Source organism: Galeopterus variegatus, unplaced genomic scaffold, assembly GCF_000696425.1.
Source record: "Galeopterus variegatus unplaced genomic scaffold, G_variegatus-3.0.2 Scaffold1124, whole genome shotgun sequence".
NCBI lineage: Eukaryota > Metazoa > Chordata > Mammalia > Dermoptera > Cynocephalidae > Galeopterus > Galeopterus variegatus.
In genome coordinates, this window is record NW_007727235.1 from 221,577 (window position 1) to 247,661 (window position 26,085).

Sequence of the window (26,085 nt, forward strand, 5' to 3'; positions counted from 1 at the left end):
TGAGCTTATTAGTCTGCTCTGTTTTTTCTCAGTATGTTTGGTTGCTGCTTGGGGAGAAAAAGGAGGCATCTGTGTAAACAATCTCTAGAAATAAAAGTTATTTTAAGCTTATTCTTAAAAAACAAAACAAAACAGTTTTGCTTTACCCACTGGAGCCTCGTCCATCCTCCTCTCTGAAGCTGTCGCCCTGGAAGGCGGCTCCTGCAACTGGACAGCCTAGAATGGATTTGGTCTGAAAGGCAGCAGTTACAGCCCTGGGGTCTGTCATGCTGGCCACCCCCTCCCCAGAACTGTAGGCAGCATCAGCAGCTCACGGTTTCCCTTCATCTTCTTGTTGCTCACAGCAGCCTCTGAAGTTCCTGCTCGGGAAACCGTCCTCTCCATCTCCCTGTGTTAAGCTGCCTCATCCTGTTCATGGCTCCTCTGCTTACTTCCTTTCTTCCTTCCTTCCTGTCTGTCTTCCTGTCTGCTTGTCTGCCTTCCTTCTTTCCTTTTGAGTGAGCGGGACTGGAAGCAAGGATTGGAAGCAGTAAAAAATAGAAGCTAAGAGCAGACTCTGGAGTCAGAGAGATCAGGTTCTCAACCTCAGTGCTACTACTTTTCACCTGGGTGATTTCACTTCTCTGTATCTCAGTTTCCTCATCTGTAAGATGGGGATAATAATGGTACCTAACTCAGACAATTGTCCTGGGGGGTAAATGAAATAATTCATTTACAGCACTTAGCATGATGCTCAACACATGGAATGTGCTCAATAATGCCATCCATTATTATATTTGTAGTTATTGGTGTAGGTGTAAAAGTGTTACGCATGAGGAAGGGCAGCAAAGAGAACTAGAATTTTGGAGCATCTCCTTTGTGTCATGCAGTGTGTTAGACCCTTCACATTCACCATTTAATTCCTCTATGAACCCTGTGTGGAAAGTTCTATTATTATCTCTATTTTACAGATGAAGAAATTGAGGCTCAAAGAGGTTAAGAAACTTACTCAAAAGATTAATTTGTGTTGTTAAGTCAGGATACTGGTTATCCTGGTTGGGGAGTGAACAGAAGAGGGCACAAGGAAGACTTCCAGGGTACTGGTAATAATTCTATTTTCTGTCTGATTGCTGGATATGTGGACATGTTGACTTTATGAAAACTTATCAAACTGTGGCTTGATGTTATGAGTTGTTCACTTTTATGTGTAAATTTCAATAAAAATTTCAGAAAGGAAAAGAAAAAACACTAAGAAGCATCTTGCCTAAGGTCACATGGATTATGAGAAGCAGAGCCAACTCTTTGTACCCCCATGTACCACCATGCAAGTCTGTTGGCTTGTGCCTGGAAAAGTCCCTGTTACACACATGGCCCTTGGGCATTTGGCTGTTTCAGCTCTGGGGAAGCTCTGGCTCAAGGCCTGTCTGTTCAGGCAATTAAGGAGGGCTCAGGGTTACCATAAACCAGAGGGAAGAATGCCACAGGGGTGAAGGTCCCGTCTTATATCAATCATATCATATCATATCATACCATACCATATCACATATCATATCATGGGTACATGCTATCAGCATGACTTATCATTGGTGAGGTTAACCTCGATCACTTGGTTAAGGTAGTGTCTGCCACACATCTCCACTGTAAAGTTACTTTTTTCTCCCCTTTCTATACTCTTTTCTTTGGAACTGAGTGACTAAGTGTGGCCCATGCTCAAACCCCATTCCCTCCATTTTTAATCATTACGTTTATGTGATGTAAGATTTATAAACACACACACACACTCATCCAAGTATTTGTGCAGGTGGGGATATATGAACTCACATCCAGACACACAGATCCAGATTATAGACAGACACTCAGATGAATTCATACCCACAAACACAGACACTCATAGGCACAGACACGCAGATCCTGGAGGAATCAATAGTTTTGTCATTCTACTTCCTACAAGCAGAGGGGTGAATCAACTAGGATTTTAATTAACATAGCTGCTGAAATCTCTCTTTCTAATTCTTAAAGATCTTAAAGAGCGAGAACTGAATACACTTCCCATGCAAATTTCAGGTGGAGGGTTTGATAAAAATGTGAGGCCTGGCCCTCCCAGGATGGGCCAGGCCTGAAGGATTTGGTGACTCTGCTTCCCTTCTTCTCCTTTGCTGGCTCTTCCATGGCTGTGGGGTTGGGTCGGCTCTTTCTCTAATGGGCCAGAGGTAAGAGGTGCGAGAGTCTCCATTCGGAGGGTCCCCGAGCTCTTCCTCGGGAAGTGTTCTGGGAGCCTGCCTAGCATGCAGGTTTCCTTGTGCCAGAAGCTGGTCCGAGGTGCAGTGGTTTTGCCATCTTCCAACCTCACCAGTCCCCACACCTGTGGCTCTGCACTGCCACCCTTCAGTGGCTTCTAGGGTTTTCGGCTCAGCCCTACCTTGGTGTTCAAAGCTTCTCAAGGTCAGGGCCCTCATCTACCTTCCCTCTTTCCTCCTCACTGCTCCCTCTTTTCTGGGATGTACAACTCTAGTCCCAGGGATTTACTTAGTGTCCCTTTGACTACCCCACCTTGGAATATGCTCCTGCTGTCTTGACATGTCCAAAGCCTACCCAGCTGTGCAGCCACATCCCCAGGCCCCCCCCGCCCCCGATCTCCAACTGAAAGGGACAGCTCCCACCTTTGAATTCTCCGAAGACCTCTTCTGTAAGGGAAGGCACTGACTCAACTCTGCTTAGTTATTTGTGTACTCGTGTTTTAGAAAAGATTCTTTTTGCTACAAGCAATAGAAATTAACCCTTGGACTTAACTCCTCTCTCCCAAATGATCCTGGAGTTTCTCACGGAACCACTGAAGTTGTCATCATTAACGTGACCCATGTGCAACAGCTCCACTCTCGGCTTCTCAAGGTCAGGGCCCTCGTCTACCTTCCCTCTTTCCTCCTCACTGCTCCCTCTTTTCTGGGATGTACAACTCTAGTCCCAGGGATTTACTTAGTGTCCCTTTGACTACCCCACCTTGGAATATGCTCCTGCTGTCTTGACATGTCCAAAGCCTACCCAGCTGTGCAGCCACATCCCCAGGCCCCCCCCGCCCCCGATCTACTCGTGTTTTAGAAAAGATTCTTTTTGCTACAAGCAATAGAAATTAACCCTTGGACTTAACTCCTCTCTCCCAAATGATCCTGGAGTTTCTCACAGAACCACTGAAGTTGTCGTCATTAACATGACCCATGTGCAACAGCTCCACTCTCTATGACTCATGGTTCTAAATTTCACAATTTGAGGAGAAGGAATTGAATTAGTGCATCTTGGCCCAGGAGCCCACCTCGGGATCAACCACCATGTATGGCCAGGGGCGTTTCCACACAGCCCAGAAAGGGCCATGGGGGTGGGGGTGGGGACAACCCCTATGTTTGACAGGAGGGGACTTTCCCAAAGAGAAGGGAAAAGCTGAAGCCTGAGAATCCACCCTAAAGGTAGCTAATGTAAGTCGTCTCTGCCATTGACAGAAGAGGGAGGAAAGGATGCTGGAAAGACAAAGCAACAGATGCCCACCATAGAGTGTTTATGGAGCAGATGTCAGTGAGCGAGTGACGAGTTGATTCATTGCCTCTTAAAAGCCCCTCGCTCAATTTGCCTCTCTGTTCTGTATCTCTAGAACACAATGATCCTACATTTTTCCATCCTCTATGTCCCCATTCCCATCATGCCAGTCTTGGTGCACTCTCTGGGTAGCACGAGTGGTGGAGGCATATGAAGTTTTCTGCATAGGTATAGAGGTACAGCAATAAATGCCTGACACTTGGCCACTCATTCATTGGCATAGTTTTCTGAGTAACTGATAGTTATGTGCCGAGCACTGGCAATAAGCCAGACGTAAGGGACCATCCCTCATGAGACTTGGAGAGTTCAGATAAATACACCAATTACAATAGAATGCTATTAGTGCTCCAGTGGAGGATGCAGGGGCCTTGGGGAGGGACTGATGAGCTCTGGCTGAGCTTTTTAGAGGAGGTGACAGTAGATCTTGGTCTTTCAGTGTGATTAGGAGCTTTCTAGGTAGTGAAGAAGGAAAGAGGATTTCATTCAGAGAGGAAACTGTATGTTCAGGGCTGTAGGGGATTGTGTGTGAGAGAGATGTGTTTGGAAAATAGGGAGGTTGACTGTACCTGGAGTGTAGAGAGTGTTTATGGCAGAGGAGCTAAGAGTTGGGGGAAGATGGAAAAGGGAGATGTGTGGGAAGGGAAGGTGGGGACGGATCATGGAAGTCTCAGGAATTTTGACTTATCCAGGAGCTAGGGATCTGAGTGGCACTGAAGGATTTAAGTAGGGAGTGACATATTTCAATACCTACATAGCAAGCCCTAATATGTTGTCGGGGGAGTGTGAAGCACTGTTGCTGTTGGAAGCCAGTATGGCAGCATCTGTTGAATTAACAATTCTACTCCTGGGGCTCTACGCCATAGGAGTAAGATAGTTAGGTGGAAGGGCATATATATGTATGAGGGTGTTGGTTGTTGCATTGTTTATAGAGGTCAAGAACTAGAAACAAAGGGAGTGCCCACCATTGGGAAAATGGTTTAATGAACTGTGGTATGTACACAACATGGAATAATTTTTAGAGAGGTGGAAGGGCATATATATGTATGAGGGTGTTGGTTGTTGCATTGTTTATAGAGGTCAAGAACTAGAAACAAAGGGAGTGACCACCATTGGGAAAATGGTTTAATGAACTGTGGTATGTACACAACATGGAATAATTTTTAGACATTGAAAGGAATGTTTTAGGATTCTACTGGACAACTTGGAGGGATTTCCATATTAAGTAAGAAAATCAAAATGCGGAAAGATGTGTATATATTATGGTCATATTTATAAAACAAGCAATGGGTTAGAAAACCCCATAAATGTATATATATTTAGATATGTCTGTGCAGGAATGTATGAGTATGGAGGAAAATATGAAATGGCACTGACGAGGTTGCCAAGAGTTGGCTTGGGGGTGTGTGGCAAGGACGGGGGAGTGATAGTAAGAAATTATCTACAATCAAAGAGTACATGTGATATGATCCCACTTATGTAAAGTGAAATATGAGCTCATAGAGACAGAATGAGCAGTGGAGTGCTGTGATTTCTGATTTCAGATGATTCTCTTCTCTCTCCCTCTCTCATGTACACACACATACATGTATGTAAGTATATGTTCCTATTCTTTACAAAATATAATATTTTCATGAAAGTAAGGGGAAAGAGAAAGGTCATTGGTGAGGTTTTGTTTTTAACAATTTAAAAGGCAATTTCCTATAAGAAACCACATGTACAATTTCCCTGGTTAAACATTATAAACCTTGTGGTTAAAAATTACATTAAAAGCCTTATAGTCAAATAATTACATCTTTCAGAAAGTCTTGCTCCTTCTCATTAATAACTGTAAACATGAAGACATGATTTTAACCTTGATAACTGGAAAGTACCTTTATAACTCAACCTTACTCAATACCTTGGTACCACCAGGCTATCCACAATGGTGCCCTTTGCTGTACTGACTCAGAATGAAAGCCAAGTCCTCACCTTGTCCTACACAGCCCTGCAGGATCTGCCCCCGCCTCCCCCACTGCTCTGCCCTCATCTCCCCTCCTGACTGACTCTCCATCTACTCTTTCCTCCTTACTAGTCCTCACACATCTTGAGGACTCTTCTGCCCCAGGGCCTTTGCACCTGCTGTTCTTTCTCCCCAGAACAATTTCCCTCCAGATATCCACATGGATTCTTCCCTCATGTCCTTCATGTCTTTGCTCAGTTGTCCTTTTCTCAGTGAGCCTTCTCCCATCTGCTTATTTTAAATTGCAATGCCTACTCCCCTTTCTACTCCAGCACTCTGTAGACTTGTTTCCTGTCCTCCTTTCCTTCTCAGCACTTACTACCTGCATAATGTTATATACATTGCTTATTTATTTTGAAAACTGACTGTCCTCTCACTTGAATGTAACCTTTGCAAGAGAAGTGATTATTTGTTTGCTGCTACAGCCTTGGTCTTAGAGTGATAGCTGGCAGATTGTAGGCACAGAATACATACAAGGATACTTGAAAAAGTTCGTGGAAAATTAGGATTGAAAGATAATACAAATCTTTCCATGAACTTTTTGAAGTACCCTCTTATTTGTAGAATGAGTGAATGAATTGGTGGCTGGTGGAGAATGGCTTGAGGCAGGTAAGATTAACCACAGAAAGATGAATCAGAAAAGACTGTTACAAGTCAAAGACAAAGAAAGGGATTTGAGCTCAGCCTTAGTGATTATGCATGTCTTCCATTGTGAAATGATGGTGACATCTGTTACTGTCTTTTAACCTCCTTAGTTTGTCTTGATTCTTCAGGTGGACAAAAAGCTCCTTGACAGTGGAAGCTTAATGTCTTCATCTCTGCCTTTTCCACAGTGCCTGTCACTTATATACTATTAAATATAAGGTAGTTAACAAATGTGCAATGCTTCATTAATGATGTGATATTACCAACTTCTATTTGACTAAGCGAATGTTAGAGTGAATTTTATTTGATTAACATCTTAAGATATAATCTATGTCCTCATGCTGTTGTACTAAATAAAGTTAATTTTGTTCTACTGCAAAAGTAATGTTCACTATAGAAAAATTGAAAAAATGCAAAATGAAGTTTTACCACTCATAAAGGATCTTTAGCATATTAATGGCTTTAGCATTTAAATATTTTTTTCTAGACATATCTTTTTAACGTTATTGGAATAATTGTGTGTTTACCTTTACATTTTGAATACTGCTTTCCCTACGTTATTAGCACACACTTTTTTTTTCTTTTGCTATAAACTTTTGGAAAGCATTATTTTAAATAAGTGCACACTATATAACCATATAGCTCATTTAACATAACTATTATTTGATATTTAGGCTACTTCCATTTCCCCTTATTGTAAAGATCATCTGCTACTCTCTCAGACTTCATTGGCTGTTGTTGATTAGTCTGGTCGTCTGCCCTTAAAATTTCTGTGCCTCAGTCTTATTATCTGTAAAATAAAGATAATGAGAAATAATTGAGATGATTAAGGTTCATGAACGGGGGGAACAGGGCTGAGCATACAGTAGGTGCTTAGTAAACATCAGTGGCCTGGACAGGCGTGTTGATAGTCATCACGGGGCTGTTCCCTGGTTGCAGGCTGCATCTAATGCAGGTGGACTCGGTCCAGCGCTGGATGGAGGACCTGAAGCTCATGACTGAGTGCGAGTGCATGTGCGTCCTGCAGGCCAAGCCCATCAGCCTAGAGGAGGATGCGCAGGGTGACCTCATCCTGGCAGGCGGCGCCGGCCCCGGAGATCCCCTGCAGCTGCTGCTCAGGCGGGGCTGGGTCATCAGCACCGAGCTGCGCAGGATCGGGCAGAAGCTGGCCCAGGACCGCTGGGCTCGCGTGCATAGCATGAGCGTCCGGCTGACCTGCCATGCTCGCTCCATGGTCAGCGAGTATAGTGCTGTCAGCAGGAGCTCCTCGCAGGAAATGGGCCAGGTCAGGTGCCCCGGGATGGGGATGGGTGGGCGCTGGGGGTGGGCATGTCTTCCAGAAGAATGTGTCTGAATTGTGTGGAGTCTGGACCTTTCCTGCCCTGAGGGTGGGGGGGTGGGGTGGGGTGGGAGGGCACCTTCCTCTTCCCATAAAGCAGGGAAGAAAGACAGTAAGGACCTTTACAGAGTACCTGCTATGTGCTAGGCATTGTGGAAGGTGTTTTTACACATATTTCATTTAACCTGCACAACCTGTGAGGTAGGCACTGCCACTGCAAGAGGCTGCACAATGGTTAAGTATACCAACTTAAAAGCTAGACTGCCTGGGACCAAATATCACTTTTGCTGTGTGACCTTGGCAAGTTACTTAACTTCTCTGTGCCACAGTTCCTTTATCGTAATGGATATAATAATAGCATTTATTTCATGTATTTGTTGTGAGGAGTAAATGAATTATTACATGCAAAACATTTAAAGCAGTTGGTTAAAAATATTAGCATTATTATCCTCATTTTATAGATGAGGCAACAGAAGGTCTGAAAGGCTAAGTAACTTGCCCAAAGTTATGCAGTAGATGGTGTAAGCAGGACTCAACTTAAGCTTTTCTAATTCCACAGCCCATGACTTTGAATCTTCTTCTTCTGAAGGCCCAAAATGAGCCAAAGTCCCCCTTATTGCTATTTCTCTTTCCACTATCATTTACCTTTTACCGTGTCTTTACTCTTTGCCTCAACTTTTCCTTCCTTCAATTTGCAGACAGCAAACTTTATTCATTCTTCAAAATCCACCATACATATCCCTTTCTCCCTGAAGCTTCCCAGACACCCCAGCATAAAACCCCAGTTTTATTTTCTTGTGCTCCCAAAGCAGCTGACAGTGATCTCTTTCTCCACCCATATCACCCGGTATTATAGTTCACGTGTCTGCTCCCCAAGTCGGATTACTTGGTTCTTCATCATTATGCCCCAGAGTGCCCAGCATAGTGGTTCGTTCTCAACCAGTGCTTATTGAATTGAATAAAATTGATCTAGAATAACATGGATCTGTTTTCCTACAGGTTGAGAAGCTGCTAATGGAGAAATGCAATGAGCTCTCAGCAGTCACAGAGAGGTAAATTGGGAACTGCCGACCCACTCTCTGGCAGAGGAAGGGGCTGGCATCGTCTCCCACAGGCAGAGTGGGAATGGGGAGGCCTGGCGGTGGTCTAGGAGTTTCCTTTTTCTGACTTTTATCAGAAACCTTAAGAGATTCCTTTGAGATTTTCTGCCCCATTTTCAGTCTCTAGAAATAAGATAAAAGGCAGACGTGAGGCCAGGACATGGGGAGAGGGAAGTTTGGTGGGGGGGTTGGTAACAAGGAAAAGGTTTCCCGTGGCCTTGGGAAGGCCCTCTTGTCCCCAGAGTCAAGGCAAGAGTCAAGGCAAGGTGGAAGCAGACGCTCACACCCTTACACGCACACACACACAAACAGATGCTCACAGACACTCACTTGCTCATACACAGATACATAAACACACACTTGTGTAATCACAGACATACACTCACCTTCTCTTCTCCATATTTCACACACATAACACCAGACACATACACACACTCAGCCTCATGTACACAACCAGGTGTGTGTTGACATTTTTCCTCGCCCTTCCCAGGCCCCCTGTCTTGGGGGGAAAATCCTGGATCTTGGCATCCCCTAGGGCTCCGTGGGTCTTTTGCTTTACTGGGTAGAACATTCTGAGGCCACAGGGATAAATTTAAGCCTGATCCCTCTCTGTTCTTCCTGTCTGGGGAGAAAATCCTCAAGGCTGCTTTCTGCATGTTGTAAGCAGCCATGTCTTAAAGGGCCACAGGCATTGCCATCACCTTTAGAGTGAGCAGGCCTCACTTTTAGAGTGAGCAGGCAACACCTGGCACTGCAGCACCCCTCCTCTGCAGTCCTACCCTCCACCCCACACCCCTAACATCTCTGAGAAGATAGAATGTGGCCACAGTGAAGGTAGATTCTCTATCACCTTTAGAGTGAGCAGGCAACACCTGGCACTGCAGCACCCCTCCTCTGCAGTCCTACCCTTCACCCCACACCCCTAACATCTCTGAGAAGATAGAATGTGGCCACAGTGAAGGTAGATTCTCTGAGGAGAAGCCCAGAAGTATGGATATGCCACTCCTGATGGCCTTTCTTCCTGGTGACATGGACAGTTCTCATCACAGGCCAGCATTTCTCTGCACATTAAGGGTCCAGGTGTGGAATATTCCATCTCTGATTCACCAGGAGCTGATGTCTTCTCTCAGGCCACTTCACCACACTCCAGCCCTGGAACAGCACAAATCTGGCCCTTTCAGTGGCTCTGGGTTGTCCACCTGCTCCTTCCAGTGCCCCCCCCCCATGTTTTCTTCTCCCTAGGTGCCTCCAGGTTGAGAATGAGCACGTCCTGAAGTCGATGAAAGCCTGCGTGAGTGAGATCCTGAGCACGCTGGGCCAGCACTTTGGCCAACTACTGGAGCTGGCTCTAACACGGGAGGTACAGGTCAGTGCAGGCTGGGCTGTGGACAGAGGCACTTGTAGATTCTCGTGGAGGGGACAGCGGGGCTGAGCCAGGTGGTGGGAAGCTGCTGAAGTGGCCTTTTTTTGGGAAACATCCTTCTCAGACTACCAAAGTCAACTCCAGCATCTGGGAGACAAGACTGTCAGAGCTTGGCTGAAGCTTCCTGAGCATCTAGCCCACTGCTGCATTTTCCGGATGTGAAAACTTGAGCCCAAAGAGGGAAAAGACTTGTCCAAGGTCACACAGCAAGGTGGTGGCAGAGCCTGGCATCTCCCAATTACGCTTTCGGTATTGTTCCCACCACTCTAAATCTTCTCTGTTGAGTTATTGGTCACAATGCACTCAGTAGGTCCTTACGATTCTCAAAGACTTAAGGTGCCTGTAAGGAATAAGACAATTCTGGAAATCTTGGCCACAGAGAAGAATCTAGAAAGGCCATATAGTTCAGCCCCTACCTCTAGGCAGGCTCATGCTTGATTCCAGGCAGAGGGAGGGCTTTGCAACCTGACAAGTCTACTTTCAAATTGTGGTTCATCATTGGACCTTGGTCAGATTCCTCAACCTCTCTCAGCCTCGTTTTCCTCATTATAAAATAAGAAACCTTCCCCAGAAGAAAAGTGAGACGAAGGTGCTTAGCACATAGTATGGGTTAAATACATATTATTTTTGTCCCTTGCCCTTTGCTATTTTAAAGTCTCCTAGTAAAACAGATTCCATAAGGCTTTCATTAGGAAAGGTATTTACATGTTATTTATAGTTACAGAAATATCATGTTACATATTTGCCATTCTTTTCCCACCACCAAATAAAAGCCTCCCACAAATAACAAATCTCTTTCTATGACAGTTTCTCTCCAAACTCAGCCTTTCTACCCAGCCCAGAGTTTCCTTTTCTCCTTCCTGTGGGTTTGGCTCATTTCACGCTGGCCCCAGGCCCTTCTGGCCTGACTCACCTGCTGGTACTGCCTCAGTCCATACTCCTTGGTCCCACAGGGCCTGCACCCATGTCAGTGCAGCTGGTCCCAGGCATTCACACACTCCCAACCACAGAACGGTCCTCAAAGGCCCCTCTCCCTGTCCTGAGAGTCTGGGACAAAGGGAAGGAAGTCCCAACAGCTGGGGTTCTGGGGCAGGCACTTGGAGTGGATGAGCCAATGGTGACAATCACACGCAGGGGCAGGCAGTGGTTTAAGGGGAGGCCCGTGCCCCAAACTGGACCATCAAGTCCCAGAGGGAGCAGTGGGACATGGGGACCAAAATGGGTAAAGAAATCGAGGGAGTGATGAGTGAGGAATCTTGAAATTAGTGGGGTGGGGGCCTGGAGGAATTTCTGATTGGGGGTGCAGGTGCCAGCTACTGTGTTTTATACCATTTTCAAGCCCACTTGCCTGAAAATGCCAGGTTCAATTACAAGGGCTGAAATGGAAGCATTAAGTTGGATTGGACTGAATAATTGTAAGGTCTCTTCCAATTTTGATAGTATATAATTCTGTGAATGTGGGCATTGTGGGGTAGGGGACTGAGCATGGAGTTTGAAGTCATCTCAGGGTTCAAATCCTGACTGTCACTTACTGGTTATGTAAACTTGGGCAAGTCATTTAGTTTCTCTGACCCTGGCTTTCCTCACCTCTATAATGGATTGTGGTTAGGGTTAAATGAGATAACAAATGAGTAATTGGTGTCACTCTCCTGACTGTGTCATCTGCTTTGTTCACTAGAGACCTGCTCTGCCTTGGAAACCAACAACAGGCTTTGCTAAGGGAACCTCCTAATTACTTATTAAGATAATTTAACCTCTTGGTGGGGAGGAAAAAATTGAAGGCTTAAATGTTAGGGGCTACCAGTGGGAAGTTAATGAGAATTGATGATTAGTCTATCTGGGACTAAAGAATAAACCATGTGGAAGACAAGAGGAGAAGATGACTTATAAAAATTGATTTATGTGAAGAAGACTTAGGGACTCTCTATTGAACAAATTGACTCTTACCTGTATCTTTAAATCCTTGAATAAGCTTTGTGTGGATAGATGTGATATTCTTTCATCTGTTCATTCAGACAATCATTTTTATTTCAGTTTAAGATATCACATTTATTCTAGTAAAATGGGAACATAGCTTTGGCTCTGTGGCTAAATTAGCTTGGTAAAACTTCATCTCACAACTAAATTTTCCCTCCTTGTCCCAGGCAGAGCTGGACAACCTCAGGCCTTGCCTGAAGGAAAAGCACCTTTCCCCAGACAGAGGTCAGACCAGATGGGCCTTCTTAAGAGGGGCAGGAGCTAAGCTGAGTATACTCAGTTTCTTCAAAACTCACCCAACAGATAACTCATCCCTACGCTCTCACCGATGTGACATAGAGGGGTGGGGAGCAAGCCAGAAGAGGTGGTATTGCTGAAACCCCACCTAAGCTGTGGCCAGGCAGGAGTGTGGCTGGGTCCCTTGGGGGAGGAGGTCACCTGTCTTTGGGGCAGTTCTTTTCCACCTTCATGAAGCCATTCCCCTCAAATAACAACTTCAGTTACTTCATGGATCCTTCTGGAATCACCATGGGCAATTTAGATTTTGTTCCTAAAAGACTCAGAAATGACTCATAATATTGCATTCAATAAATTATCTGTAAGGATGCTTTGCAGCTAAAGCTCAAAATTTTCTTCTTATTCTATTTCTCACTCTCAAATTTTGCTCAGTCATATTTTCCAATATAGGTAAGCAGAGGCTGCAATAAGACTAAATGGCAGCACAAAGATTATCCACACCTACTTGACAGATGAGAAATATAAAAATGTCCAAAATTTTAATGTGGGCTCCTGACCCATTCTGAAGTTCCCCAGGAGAAAATAAAGTAAAATAAGAAAGAAAAAAAAAAAACCCCAAAAGACCAAAACTGAATCCCTTAACTCTTAGTAACAATTCAAAGTCCCAAATTCATAGGTCAATACAATTTCTTCAGTTTTCTTATTCTGTTCCTCTCAGCCAGGAGGGTCTCATTTCAGTGTGTGAAGGAAGTCGACTTTCCTTCAGCAGCTGCAGTCCAACCTGTCTCTACAGGAATGGGAGGCTTCCTTAAGGACTTCTCAATTTGTGCTAGTCTTTCCCAACCATAACTGAAGGGGTCCAAAGAGTTAGTACATTGGATACACAGCATTATCACCACATGAACCCTAAACTCACAGAAAGTTAAAATAGGCCAATCCTGAATCCCTAGGGCAGGAACTCCATGCAACATATTATCCCAGGACTCTTCCTTAAGGTTGCCAAAGGCCTTAACAGAAGCTCATCTGTAGCTGGGAAAAAGAGGAGGGGTGGTGGACACCGTCCTGGCTGTAGCCTGGGCAGGAGGTCAGTTTATTTCTGCTGTCCATAGTCCACAAAGATTTGTGAACATACACTCACCAGAGGAAAGCATCCACCATAGATTAATTGTGGTACTATGTTTGCCATAGATGGGAGAAAAATGTTCCCTTTCTTATTGAAGGGTATTTGATACATTTTCATCTTCCTGCAAAGTCAGGCGTTTGCACCTCCTTTACAAGGACTCGATCTATTTGCATTCTTTCCCATTCAGCATCTTCAAAACATCTTAATTTCTTTTTTCTTTGCCTTTTTGTCTTTTTTTACTGACCGGCAACGGGATCGCAACCCTCGGTGTTGCGCCCGCACCGCGCTCAACCAGTGAGTGGGAACCGGTCTCCACATGGGATCCGAACCCTCGGCGGGAGCGCCTCCGTGCTCTCAAGTGGCGCACTCTCCAGTGCGCCACCGGGCCGGCCCCAAAACATCTTAATTTCTAGCTCCCTCCAAGCACTGTGTTTCTGCCACCACAGACTGCATTGGTTTGTGCTCCTTGAGGTGACTTAGCCCAGTGGTCTTCAAGCCACTTCAAATGTATCACATTCTCCAAGTTCTCAAAGATTTCCCAGGAGAAATGCAAGCACATAATTTTAAGAAAATCTATTTCCAGATGTTCAATTTTCATTTGTTTTCTTTCCTAAAAATGATCTTGCCAATAATAAAAAAAAAACACTGAGATTTTATAGCCTTCTATTACTTTCCAAAAGAAATGCATACTCCTCACCCATCTCAAATCTTACAGTGTGTTGTTATGCTGTGCAGGAACCCAGGGGTAAGGATGAAGAATCCAGCAAAGGAAAAGCTTTCCTTCATGAACCATATAACCCTTAGGCCTCTGTGGATTTTTCCATGTTCTATACTTATTTATGTTGAAAGCAGCATTAGATATTGTGTATTTTTTCCCAGTGTGGGGATTTTCTGAATTCACATATGTGGTAGAGTGTGTGTGAGTATGTGGTTGGAAAGGTGGTTATGAAAATTTCCAATTTATTTCATCCCTTTCATCGATTGATTCTCAAATGGCATATGGCTGTTGAGGGACATTGTCCCAAGACCAAAACAAAGACAGTGCTGGTAGGACACATCAAACACAAAAAATGGCTTTTTTAGGGCACATATTTAAATGCAAGCAATTTCTTTCGGCTGTTTTTCATACTCGTCCCTAGGACGTGACTTTAGCTGGAAAGAAAATCATCTTTGAAGAGCCAAAGACTCTAAAGGTTAATGATACTGTTTCTTTTAAATGTAACTGGAATACTTTTGAGAATGACCAGATTTTCCAATAGTTATTGGATAAAATACAGATACAAGTTTTACATGATTTTTTTTCAGATTATTTTTTCACATTATTTAAGAAAGCAATTAAAGTCTATTTTGTCAAAATACTTTTTGAAATATTTATGCTAATTTTTGCTTCCTGTTAACAAAAGAAAAAATTGATAGCAACTGGACTAATTGGATTTAAGCAGTATATACCTTTTTTTTTTTTTCCTTTTTGTCTTTTTTCATGCCCGGCAACGGACCACAACCCTCAGTGTCGTGCCCGTACCGTACTGGGACCGGCAACGGGATCGCAACCCTCGGTGCCGCGCCCGCCCCTCGCTCAGCCAGTGAGTGGGAACCGGTCTGTATGTGGGATCCGAACCCTCGGCGGGAGCGCCGCTGCGCTCCCAAGCGGCGCACTGCTACGCGCCACCGGGCCGGCCCCTACCTTTTTCCTTTTTGAAACACAGTACATAGTGAAGTTTGATCATGAGAGCTCCTAAACTAGTAGAATTATCTCTGAAATTTTAATACTCAGTTCTTATTTATTTCCTAAAGATGAACACCAAAATTTAATACATATATACACCTATTTTCTGAAGGAATACTAAGCCTTTTATCATATTCTTAGATTTATAATTAACTTAAGATGTTGGCTACATATTGCTTTGCAGTATTACAAATTTAGTAAATTGTTTTATCTTGGCTTTATGACATGCAAATAAATCAAATTTTATTTTAGGTCTACATTATTTAATATTGACAGTTTTTAGCATTTTCCCTTAGAAAACAATCTTCATGATTATTTGTCAGTGGTTTTGGCATTTCTTGAAACATATCAAAACATTTTTTTAATTAAAAATGAAGTCAGGTTTTTACTCAGAGAAGTCTGACTTGGCCAATTGGCTTGACTAAAAAGACTGTCTTTGCCAATTAGGTTATAGGGTGGGTATTTTACATAAATTAAATATGCAAAAGCTGTAGCTTCAAAATTTTGCTAAAACATATTTGAAGCACAAAAATATTTCATTTAAAAAATTATATTGGCAATGAAATTAATAATATTTTGATTTTCCCAATCCTTTCTGAATAATTCAGGTGACCTGAGATGCTGTAAGAGAAAAAGTAATGGGTATAATTAATAGTTATTTGATAAATCTTGGTAAAATACTTTTGGAATTTTTCCCAGAAATTGAGAAAGTGAGTGAATGACTCTAATGATTGGGTAACAAATGCTTTTGCAAGTCAAGTGGTTTCCAATTTTTTGCTTTTACCAATTTAGAGGAGGACCATTTAGAGGAGTCATCAGCTGCCAAATCATTAAAAATAGTGTTCGATGATCGATCATTATGTGATTACATAACTCAGCAGGTGCTCAAAAGATTGAGCAACGTGGCTATACAAACTCCTCGCATTCCCCTCTGTGGATTTAAGGAAACAAGATTTTTCAGTTTACGTTTTAAAATATAGTAGTAAGTCAATATTCAATCATGGATGCATGAATGAATTAGAAAGCCTAAAAAGTATAAAAACCCCCATTAATCTCATTAAGAGATATTCTTTATAATAAAAATTTAATTTTATGATATATAATTATCAACATTTAGAACCTATTTATTTTTTTTGACGAATTGTGCTGATAATAATTGTTACAGTAACTCGACCAAGGAAAGATTATTTTTGAACACTTGAAGCCCTATAGTAATAGGAAATAAAACAAAATTTCAAATTTTAAAAAGTGTAATAAGGGTGATCGATAAAACACTTTAGAAGTTAAATGTATTACATTAAGGTAAAATTCTGATAGAAAATTGGAATGGGAATATAAATTTAATGATGAAAAGAAGAGATGCATAATTTAAAGAAAGAAATTATTCATGTATTTTTACATGGATGATGATTGTATCAAGTTGTTTTGGTATTTAGATCCCATTGCATACATATGAAAGAGTGATGTAATGGTTTTATTTTATGTCAATATTTATAATCTTCTGGAAATTACATCCTTTCCAACTTTGTTTTTCATTTTTTGGTTTTTAAAAATTAATTAATTAATTTTAAATTTGATTTTTGGCTACAAAACAAGTCTTAATACATTTTAAAAGGCTAAGATCATAGATGATATGTTCTCTGACCAAAATAACAGGAGGAAATTTGGAAAATTCACAGATGTGTGGAAAGTAAACAACACTCTCCTAAATAAAGAATAGATAAAAAGAAAAATCAGAGGGAAATTAGAGAATACTTTGAGATAAAAATCAAAGTGCAACATATTAAAATTTATAGGATGCAGGGCTCATGCAGTGCATAGAAGAAAATTTATGCTTGTAAACACCTATATTAAAAATAAGAAAAATCTCAAATTAGTAATGTAAACTTCTACCTTAGGACAATAGAAAAAGAAGAGCAAACTAAACCAAAAGCAAATAATAACTAGGAAATAACAAAGATTACAGAAATATATGAAATAGGGAATTAAAAAACAATAGAGAAAGTCAACAAAACCAAAAGTTGATTCTTTAAAAAGATCAACAAAATTTGCAAACCTTTATCTAGACTGACCGAGAAAAAAAGAAAGACAAATTACTAATATCAGAAATAAAGCAGGGGCGTGGTAGAGCAGTTCATTATTCTATTACGCTGGAGTGGACTTTGAGGACAGACATGTCCTCTTCTTTTTCTGGTCTCTGCTATTGACTCTCCTTGTGTCACTGCAGCTGAGTGTCTGCAGGCTGCCCGGCAGGCCTATGGTGACTGTGGCTACTGCTGTGGTGTCGAGCTGCTTTTGCAGCAGCTGTGCCTATGGTGGTGGCTGTGGTGAGCTCTCCGTGCAGAAGAGGTGTTTTTGGCGTGCTCCTTGCCTGCTTCCAGGCAGGGTGTGCTGTCCTTGGCTCTTTCCTAGGACCCGGGACACATCTGTTTCGTGCCTGCTTCCGGGCAGAGGGGGCTGCTCTCAGCTCCTCAACTTTGTTTTTTAAATTTATGACGAAAAATTTTAGCTGTCAAACTAAAAATGTCTAAGGGGTCATATATTTTTTAAAACCTTTTTAGGGTCAAATGAGAAAAACCTCTTTTGACATAGGCTGCACAGGCACTCCTAGTTCTATATCATGATGGCTATTGTCTCTGCTTTTTATTAGAGGATTCTCTCAGGCCTTAAGACCCCTATCTTCCAGGGAGATTTCCTTCTGGTTCCAGACTTGCTACATTTGAAGAATCACCCTCAGCAGATACCTAAATTGAGGCCACTACTGATGTTCCCAAAGTCTGGCTCCTATGGCCTAGTGAGGACCAGTACCTTCTGCCAGGTGCTTCTCAGAATACCATCTGTCCTCACCTTTTGAGTATTCCGGCCTTGACTAGTATTTCTTTCTGCTACATCTTTTTTTTTCTTGCAGTTATGAACTATGCCTCTAGTGTTCTCTTTCCTCCTGTTAATCTCCTACTCCTTGTAGGGAGACTCACTTGAATTTCTGACAGTGGCTGTCCTCCTTACATGGGTCTCTTCGTTCCCTAACTCACAGAATGCCTACAGCAGCTGGGTCTGAGAAGCTATCCCCACATTTGCACATTCTTTTGCTTTTACAACAAACTCTTCGAGATTTTGGGATTTTCCTTTTTGAGAAATGAAATCAATTAAATTCTGGGTCTGCCCAAAACCCCCAGTTCTAACACATATTATCCACATTTACCTTTCTAAATGGAATATTCCCTTCAAAGAGGTATTTTCTCCATTTGGCCAATAGCTAATGTGAGCCCAGAATTAATTATTACTTTGTCTAACATCTCTTCAGTCTGTCCAATCTCTGTGCCTTCCCTCAGAGCTCTAATTCATGCATTTCTCCAGTATGTTCCTTTAGGACACAGGCAGTACTACATCCCTACTTCCAAAAACTTTCACCTGAAAATGTATCCAGTAATCCTTTGAATATGTTGATCTCTGCAGTGTTTTTCTTTGTTCCAGAACTCTACTGAAGCATTAAAAAAAATCCCAACAACCACCATTTTAATTATATCTCATGATTTTAAGGGTCAAAAATTTGGGAAGGGCTTGGCTGAGTAATTCTCTCATTCCATGTGGCATCAACAGAGGTGGTGTTCAGCTGGCAGATGGTTTGGAGAATCCTAGACAGCTTCATTCACCTGTGTGTTTCCTTAGAGGGGACGGCTGGAAGGCTGGTCTCAGGTGAGAGCATTGATAGGGATTCTACACATGGATTTTCTAGCACGACAGTCTCAGAGTTATCAAACTTCTTACATGGAAGTTCAGGACTCCCAAAATGGTGTTCTAAGAAGCCTGGGTAGAAACTTCATGGCTTCTTATGAACTAGCTTTGGAGGTACCAGGACATCGTTCCTGCCAAGTGCTGGCTCCTATTAGTCATGCAAGGTACTAAGGCCAGCCCAGATTCAAGGGCAGGGGAATTAGAGTTCATCTCTCTATGGAAGGAATAGAAAAGAATTTGTAGTCTTTTAAAAAATCTACCACACCCTGTCAGATCTGCCTACATTTTAAGTAACCCCTTTACATAGATGGGCTTCTTAACTATAGATTCTCTATCTAAACTTTAAGAGCCAGTATTTTCCTGGCTTCCTCTGAGGAACTCATTTCAACCTGATCTTCAAGGGTCTACCTCCCTTCTGGTAGATTTCACTGGGTTGCAGGGAGACCGCTCTTTCTCATTAAGAAACAATTAGAAATACATCCTCCTTTTCTAATTCCTTATTTAGAGCAGACTACATGCATCTCCTTAACTCCTTTTTATCCCTTTCCCCTGGTCTTGAAGATCTGATTTGTTTGTTTGTTTCTTATCTGCCTAATCTGTCTTTTAAGAAAATATTTGTCATTCAGCCTATTAAGTCTTTCTTTTTTTTGTTTTCAAGCTTTTACCACTCTTCTTGTAATATAGAGTGAAGCACAGTTTAGAAACTTCTCCAATTTCTCATTGATTTTCTTTCTTTTTTTTTTTTTAAAAAAAAAGATGACCGGTAAGGGGATCTTAACCCTTGACTTGGTGTTGTCAGCACCATGCTCAGCCAGTGAGCGAACCGGCCATCCCTATGTGGGATCCGAACCCGGGGCCTTGGTGTTATCAGCACCGCACTCTCCCGAGTGAGCCACGGGCCGGCCCAATTTTCTAAAAAGAATCTTGATTTTTAGAGGCTGTGTTAGTTTGGAGCAGATACCAGGAGAGGATCAGACAGACAATGCTGTGAAGGATCACGAGGAGGAAGCAGAAGCAGGCACGGAAAGCCATGTAGTAGGTCTGACATCTGAGAAAGAAAAGGGGGAAGGAAGAATAGAGTAGGAAGGGACTCAGGGAATCAAGCCAAAGTTACCCGTTAGAGGAATTTCCTGTCCCACAGTCATGCTGTGCTCAGTCACAGCTGGGAGTAGCTCTGGAGAAGTGTGGCCCGGGCAAGAACACAGTGGAAGATCCAGAGGAGCACAGCCTGGGGCTGTCAGCCAGCTATGCCTCCTGTTGCAGAAACTCTGGTTACCACCACACAGGGTTAGATGTGAATGGGAAGTTAGGATGGAGAACCACTCTCCTACTTGGTGAGAGCTGCTAATGAGGCTGGATGGCATCCTTGCCTTGAGTTTCCATCTCCACTCGTCCAGGTTAGGTCCTGCCAATGTTAAAGGAGATGGATTCACTGACATTTGAAAACAGGAAATTGGACTCACAGGGGTCAGGGTCCAGTTCACCCCAGAGCAGATGTGTGACCTTTGTCAGGTCTATATCTCAGTTTCTTCAACTGAGAAATGAGGATTGGACAAGACTTCTGAGGGCCTTCCAACTCTGACATACTGTGGTATTCAGGCCTTGAAGATTTCAGTGGAGCCTTCGATCTTATATCTTTCCAAATTTATGCTGTGGAAAGGATGCTTACAACTTTTCTTTGTCAGAGATTTGATTTACTGAGACATAGCTGAGGTGTAATTACTGTATATATGTGTATAGACAATAACAGGAAATTATTCTCAGACATAAATGGTCTAATATTAGCAGCTGATTGCAAAAGACATTGGGTTTGAATTGTTTAATGTAATGCTAATTTGTTTCAAGCGCAAACACTAATCAGAAACATTAGGTAATTATCATTTAGGTACAGGACCCCAGTATATGAAATCTACATTTTTCATTTGAGCATTAGTATCGCATGTGTAACTACTTACGGTAACCATGGGGAGGGATTCTAAGAAGTATGTTCATTACAGAGATTTGTAATGACAAATCTTGGTTATTAATTTTACCTTTTGTTGAATCTCTAACACGGAGCATCCATCAAATCTTAGAGAATAATTTTTATATTTAATGTAGTTTGATTAAATACACACTTAATCTTAAACTGCTATATGTAGAGGCTTAGCATGCTGAGTGTGTGAAGAATTTTATGAGTTTGAATAAAGAAGAAAAAAGGAAGAGCTATTTACCTTGAACCTCAAACCCCCTTAATTTTAATCATTTTACAAATGGGGAAACTGAGGCATAGGGAGTTTATCTCAGTTGCCCCAGATCATAAAATAATAACTGCTAACAATTTTATTTTGCTTCCACATAGCAAAGACTTTGGAAGTCTTTTATATATATTGGCAACCTTAAGAAATGGGCACAAGCACCTTAAGAGATAGACCCTGTTATTTCCACCATTTTACAGATGAGGAAACTGAGGCAAAGACAGGCTAAGGTACTTGCTGCAGGGCACATAGACCGAAGCAGCAGAGCCAGGATTTGAACACAGGCACTTTAGCCCTGGAGTCCGTGCTTTCAATCACATGCACACTTCATCAACACAGTGTGGTAAAGGCAAGCTGAGACTAGAACTCAGAGCTCCTCATTTCCCTTAGAGTGTCTTTTTCATAACATCAGGGTTATTTTAATATTTTAAGATAGACATGGCAATTGGATCTGCACAAGTAGCTGCTCAGTCCACCCAGCTCTGGAACTCTTACTTTCTTGCATGAGGCAGCTCTCCCCAGTCTCTACTTCCAAATCTCCCAGGAGAAACTTGAGCAACTGGCATTAATTAGCAGGTAGGAATCATTTATAATCAATGAATCACAGGCTCCAAAGCAAATGGCTGATTATGAAGTGGTCTCAAGATAATGTGAAAAGCTTTTCCTCAGTAATTAGCCAAACTTTCCTAAGAATAATCTTTCTATCTTATTTGTTACTGAATCTTCTATTTGTTTCCCTTCCTGGATCTCCCTTGGTCCTATGTTTCGTCATTCCCAGCGCCTCTCACCACTAGCCTCAGATCCTTCAGCCTTGATCAATATGACATTCCTCACTGAGTTCCCACTTTTTGACAAGATTCACATTGTTGCCATTTTTGCCCGTCTATACACCCCACGCAAATGTCCCCCAAGCAGTAAGCTAGTTTAGAGTGCTTCTCCTCACTTAACTCCTGAGCCCATCCCCCAGCTGGAGTTCACCATCGGCTAATAGCCATTCAAAATGAGCAGATTCTTTGGTCATAGCTGTAGCAGCAACTCATTAGTTCTCAACTTGGTGGCTTATTTATTTAACTGATGGTTTCTGTTCCCATTAGGAGCCAGTCACACAACAACATAGTGTTTGCTAAAGCTATCAATGTTGAGAGCTGGTTTTCTGATGGAGTTTTGCAGGGCAAATTTGTTGCCCATGCCCCAGCGGTTGGAAATTATCCTATCTCTCTGGAAATGTAGCTTAGACCTCACCCTGACACATGTCTTTCCCAAAGCTAGAACCTTGTTGCCCCTACAGTGGGGCGGTGGATGGGGCAGGATTATATGTTCTATGGAGGCTGTTAGAAGCATAGACCCACTGGTATTCCAATAAGGAAGATGAGCAGAGAATAAATGAGGTGAGTAACCAGCTCACTTTTCTTCTCTTCTCAGGCACTGGTGAGAAAAATTGATGCCTCGGACAACATCTACACTACCGAGTCCACCACAGGGAATCTGTTCAGCCTGACCCAGGAGGGGGCTCCCTTGTGCCGCATCATAGCCAAGGTGAGCCTCAAGGTTAAGGGCCAAAATGGCAGGCCTGGGGAAAGGGAGAGGAAGCTCACGTGTCTGGTGGGAATAGCTGGCTCAGAAGGTCTGTCTTGGCTCCCGATTAGCTTGCTATGTGACCTTGGGAGGGTCAACTCTCCTATCTGGACCTTGGTGTCTCCATTTTTATTTTTATTTATTTTTATTTTTATTTTTTCCTTTTTTGTCTTTTTTCGTGTCTGGCAATGGATCACAACCCTCAGTGTCGCACCCGTACCGGACCGGGACCGGCAATGGGATCGCAACCCTCGGTGTTGCACCCGCACCTCGCTCAGCCAGTGAGCGGGAACCAGTCTGCATGTGGGATCTGAACCCTCAGCGGGAGCGCTGCCACGCTCCCAAGCGGCACACTGTAGCAGTGCGCCACCAGGCCGGCCCGATGTCTCCATTTTTAATAGGTGGCCAGCCCCTCTGATTTTACTTCCCACTTGAGACAAAAAGCTGGTGCCCTCAGAGCCTCTGTCATCTTTCTTTATGCAGTGTCTATTATAAATGACAACCCTTTTCCAAGTCCACACATCCTTCCCTTCTTGGCAGCTGTGGTGTCCCTAGTGTCCACAGGATGATGTATGAATACAAAGACCATTTGGCATGTAGCATTTTCAAAGATTGATTGACTTCATGTGGCCCCCTGGCATCATAAGATAGGTAATGTCTCAATTCCGATTCAAAGGAAAGTTTTTTCATATAGACTTGTCTGTAGTTTAAGCCTCATCCACATCTCTTAAGAGATGTCACCATAAAGACCTACACTCTATAATAATCAGCAGCTGTGTTATCAGGAGAGATAGGAGGAATAGCCTGCAAGTATCTGGGTCTTCTATCATTTTGTCACCAAGGACACTGGCCAGTGTTCAGCAGGTATCAAGACAACATGGGTTCCAGAATGCACCCACTCTCTGCCCGTCCTAAGCCTTCCTTCTCACACAAGAGAAGGCTGTGCAATTCTCCACACGAAAGGAAATGCAGGGGCTTTCCCAAGGAAAACAGGAAGGGAGAATAACGCAGGTTAAACTGCAAAGTGGACTCATTTAAGGAATTCATCTTAATGCTGTTTGCATGTTCCTCTTTTTAAGCCCTCCTACCAGCTTCTCCCACCCGCAGGCTGATGTGGAGACCAGAGACATCCCCCCCGCCCCAGCACTGTAGGATGTGTCCTACATTTGAGGGGGAGGGCAAAGAAATGCCTTCCCGGGTGTGGGTGAGCCCCGAGATGAGATGGTTGTGAGTCTGGTTGCCTGCAGGGCAGGATCTGGCGAGAGGTCCACTGCTCCTCTCATAGTGACGCCTCCCGCTGGCCTTGTCCTTTCTCAGCCATTTGTAACTTTTCTTTTCCTGGTGGTCCTTCATGGGCAAGGTAAGTCCTGCCTTTCACACCTTTGTGTCTTCATGATTTGAAGGCCCTTCTCTTCCTTTGCCGCTTGGAAAACACATACTTAGCATTCCACACCCATTTCTGTGTTTTTCTGTATTGCTTTCCCAGACACCCTCAGATGTCCCCACCTGTGCTGTGTAAATAGAGTACCAGGCACTGTCTCAGCACTTACCACATTTTATTTTCTTGTGTATTTTAAGCTGTGTGCTTTTTGAAAGGCAGGAACGTCTGGATCACCTCTGTATCCTTAGCACTCAGTGCAACGCCTGCCCTTGAAGAAGACTGAGTGTGCAAGTGACAAATTCATAGATCCCAAATCTCTAGAGGTGGGAGGGATATGAGGTTGATTCAACCCCTAACTTCTGTAGGGACCCCTGAGGGGCTGTTGAGTATCTATCTGGTGGGTCTCCCTTTGGTCAGATACAGATTCACTGGATGTGGGGTATTTTTTTTTTTTTTGTCTTTTTTCGTGACTGGCAACGGATCGCAACCCTCAGTGTTGCGCCCGTACCGGACCGGGACTGGCAACGGGATCGCAACCCTCGGTGCTGGGCCCGCACCTCGCTCAGCCAGTGAGCGGGAACCGGTCTGTATGTGGGATCCGAACCCTCAGCGGGAGCGCTGCCGCGCTCCCAAGCGGCGCACTGTAGCAGTGCGCCACTGGGCCAGCCCAGATGTGGGGTATTTTTAATAAACATTCCTATCCCCCATCTCTCATGTCCCCCAATTCTAGTGCGAGCTCCTGGGGTACCACACTTTGAGAAATATGAAGCTAGCACGGCATTCCTGAGAGACATTTAAACTCAAGCTAGATTCATATATATTGAAAGGAAATTGACTATGATACAAGGATACTTCAAGAACTTCATGGAAAAATAGAATTAAAAGACAATATGAATCCTGCCATGAACTTTTTGAAGTACCCTTGTATTTCTGGCACTATACAGATAGTATCTCATGTAATTCCCATAATGATGCTGTGAGGAAGGTGGTGCTAACATTTCATACAAATGGAGGTATTGAAGAACAGAGCGATTAAATATTTGCTCAAGGACACATAACTAGCAAGTTGAGTTGCTAGTGCTCAAATTGTGGGCTCTGATTCCAAAGGACTCTTTGTACTTACAGCACATACCTGGGAGGAGATCTAGGATTTGTGGAGCCTGAAGCTTATAGAATTATTAGGGCCCCATTGAAGTAAAAGATTATAAAATAATGAATTTGAAATTATTTAGGAAAGTGAATATTTAGGATAAGAAAATAATTCAGGGGTATTTTTGGAAGCCAATTCTATACCAGGTTGGATTGCAATAACATCTGCATGAGAAAGTGATGCCAGTTACATGAACATATCCCACCAAACCCAATCCAAATGTATCCCCTAACTCAACTTCTTGGTTGGATTCAAAAAATCCCTGCAGTCACTGCAATACTGCATTAGGGGAAGATGAAATTGAAAAGGATAGTGGTTTTCGTTAATTACAATAGAGATTATCATTCATGGTTAATTTGCCCCTGTGCTTGGCCTCCAGATGCTTAGAGCAAATATAAACAATTGGTAGCCCTAGAACCTCAGTAAGGTCTTCTGTTTCATTTTTCCTTTTTGACTTCAGAAATAACTCCATTGGAGATAGACCAGTTTTCTAATTGGAAGCAAAGTTATGTCCTTCAACAGACTTAAAATGCCAGTCAAAGGCAGATGCTCCAGGTCATTGGCTCTAGTTCTCACTCTGCATCAAAATTCCTCAGGAAGTCTGTAGAAAACACAGATACTTTTGCCCTACCCAAGATTTACTGAGGTTCTGGAGTAAGATATAATAAGCTACATTTTAACAAGCCCTACAGGTGATTCTGAAGCATGGCCAGACTCTCTGAATCACTGACTCAAAAAAAAATCTAGAACAGGGAAAATGCTTGACAACTCTGGTCAGGGGAGAGTGAAATATATATAATAGCAGTAGCTAACATTCAAGTATTGCTGGACACTGTGCTTAAATGTCCCACACACCTTATTTCTTTTTTTTTTT

The 26,085-nt window shown here is 42.9% G+C and overlaps 1 protein-coding gene across 1 annotated transcript in view; it reads left to right on the top strand.

Moving 5' to 3' along the window:
* INSC (inscuteable homolog (Drosophila)) overlaps positions 1 to 26,085 on the top strand; it is a 145,550-nt gene that overhangs the window by 55,470 nt on the left and 63,995 nt on the right. The window contains exons 3-6 of the mRNA XM_008574984.1: positions 7,148 to 7,493; positions 8,547 to 8,599; positions 9,890 to 10,013; positions 22,528 to 22,641. Coding sequence (XP_008573206.1) covers positions 7,148 to 7,493; positions 8,547 to 8,599; positions 9,890 to 10,013; positions 22,528 to 22,641 — 637 coding nt within the window. The remainder of the gene's footprint in view (positions 1 to 7,147; positions 7,494 to 8,546; positions 8,600 to 9,889; positions 10,014 to 22,527; positions 22,642 to 26,085) is intronic.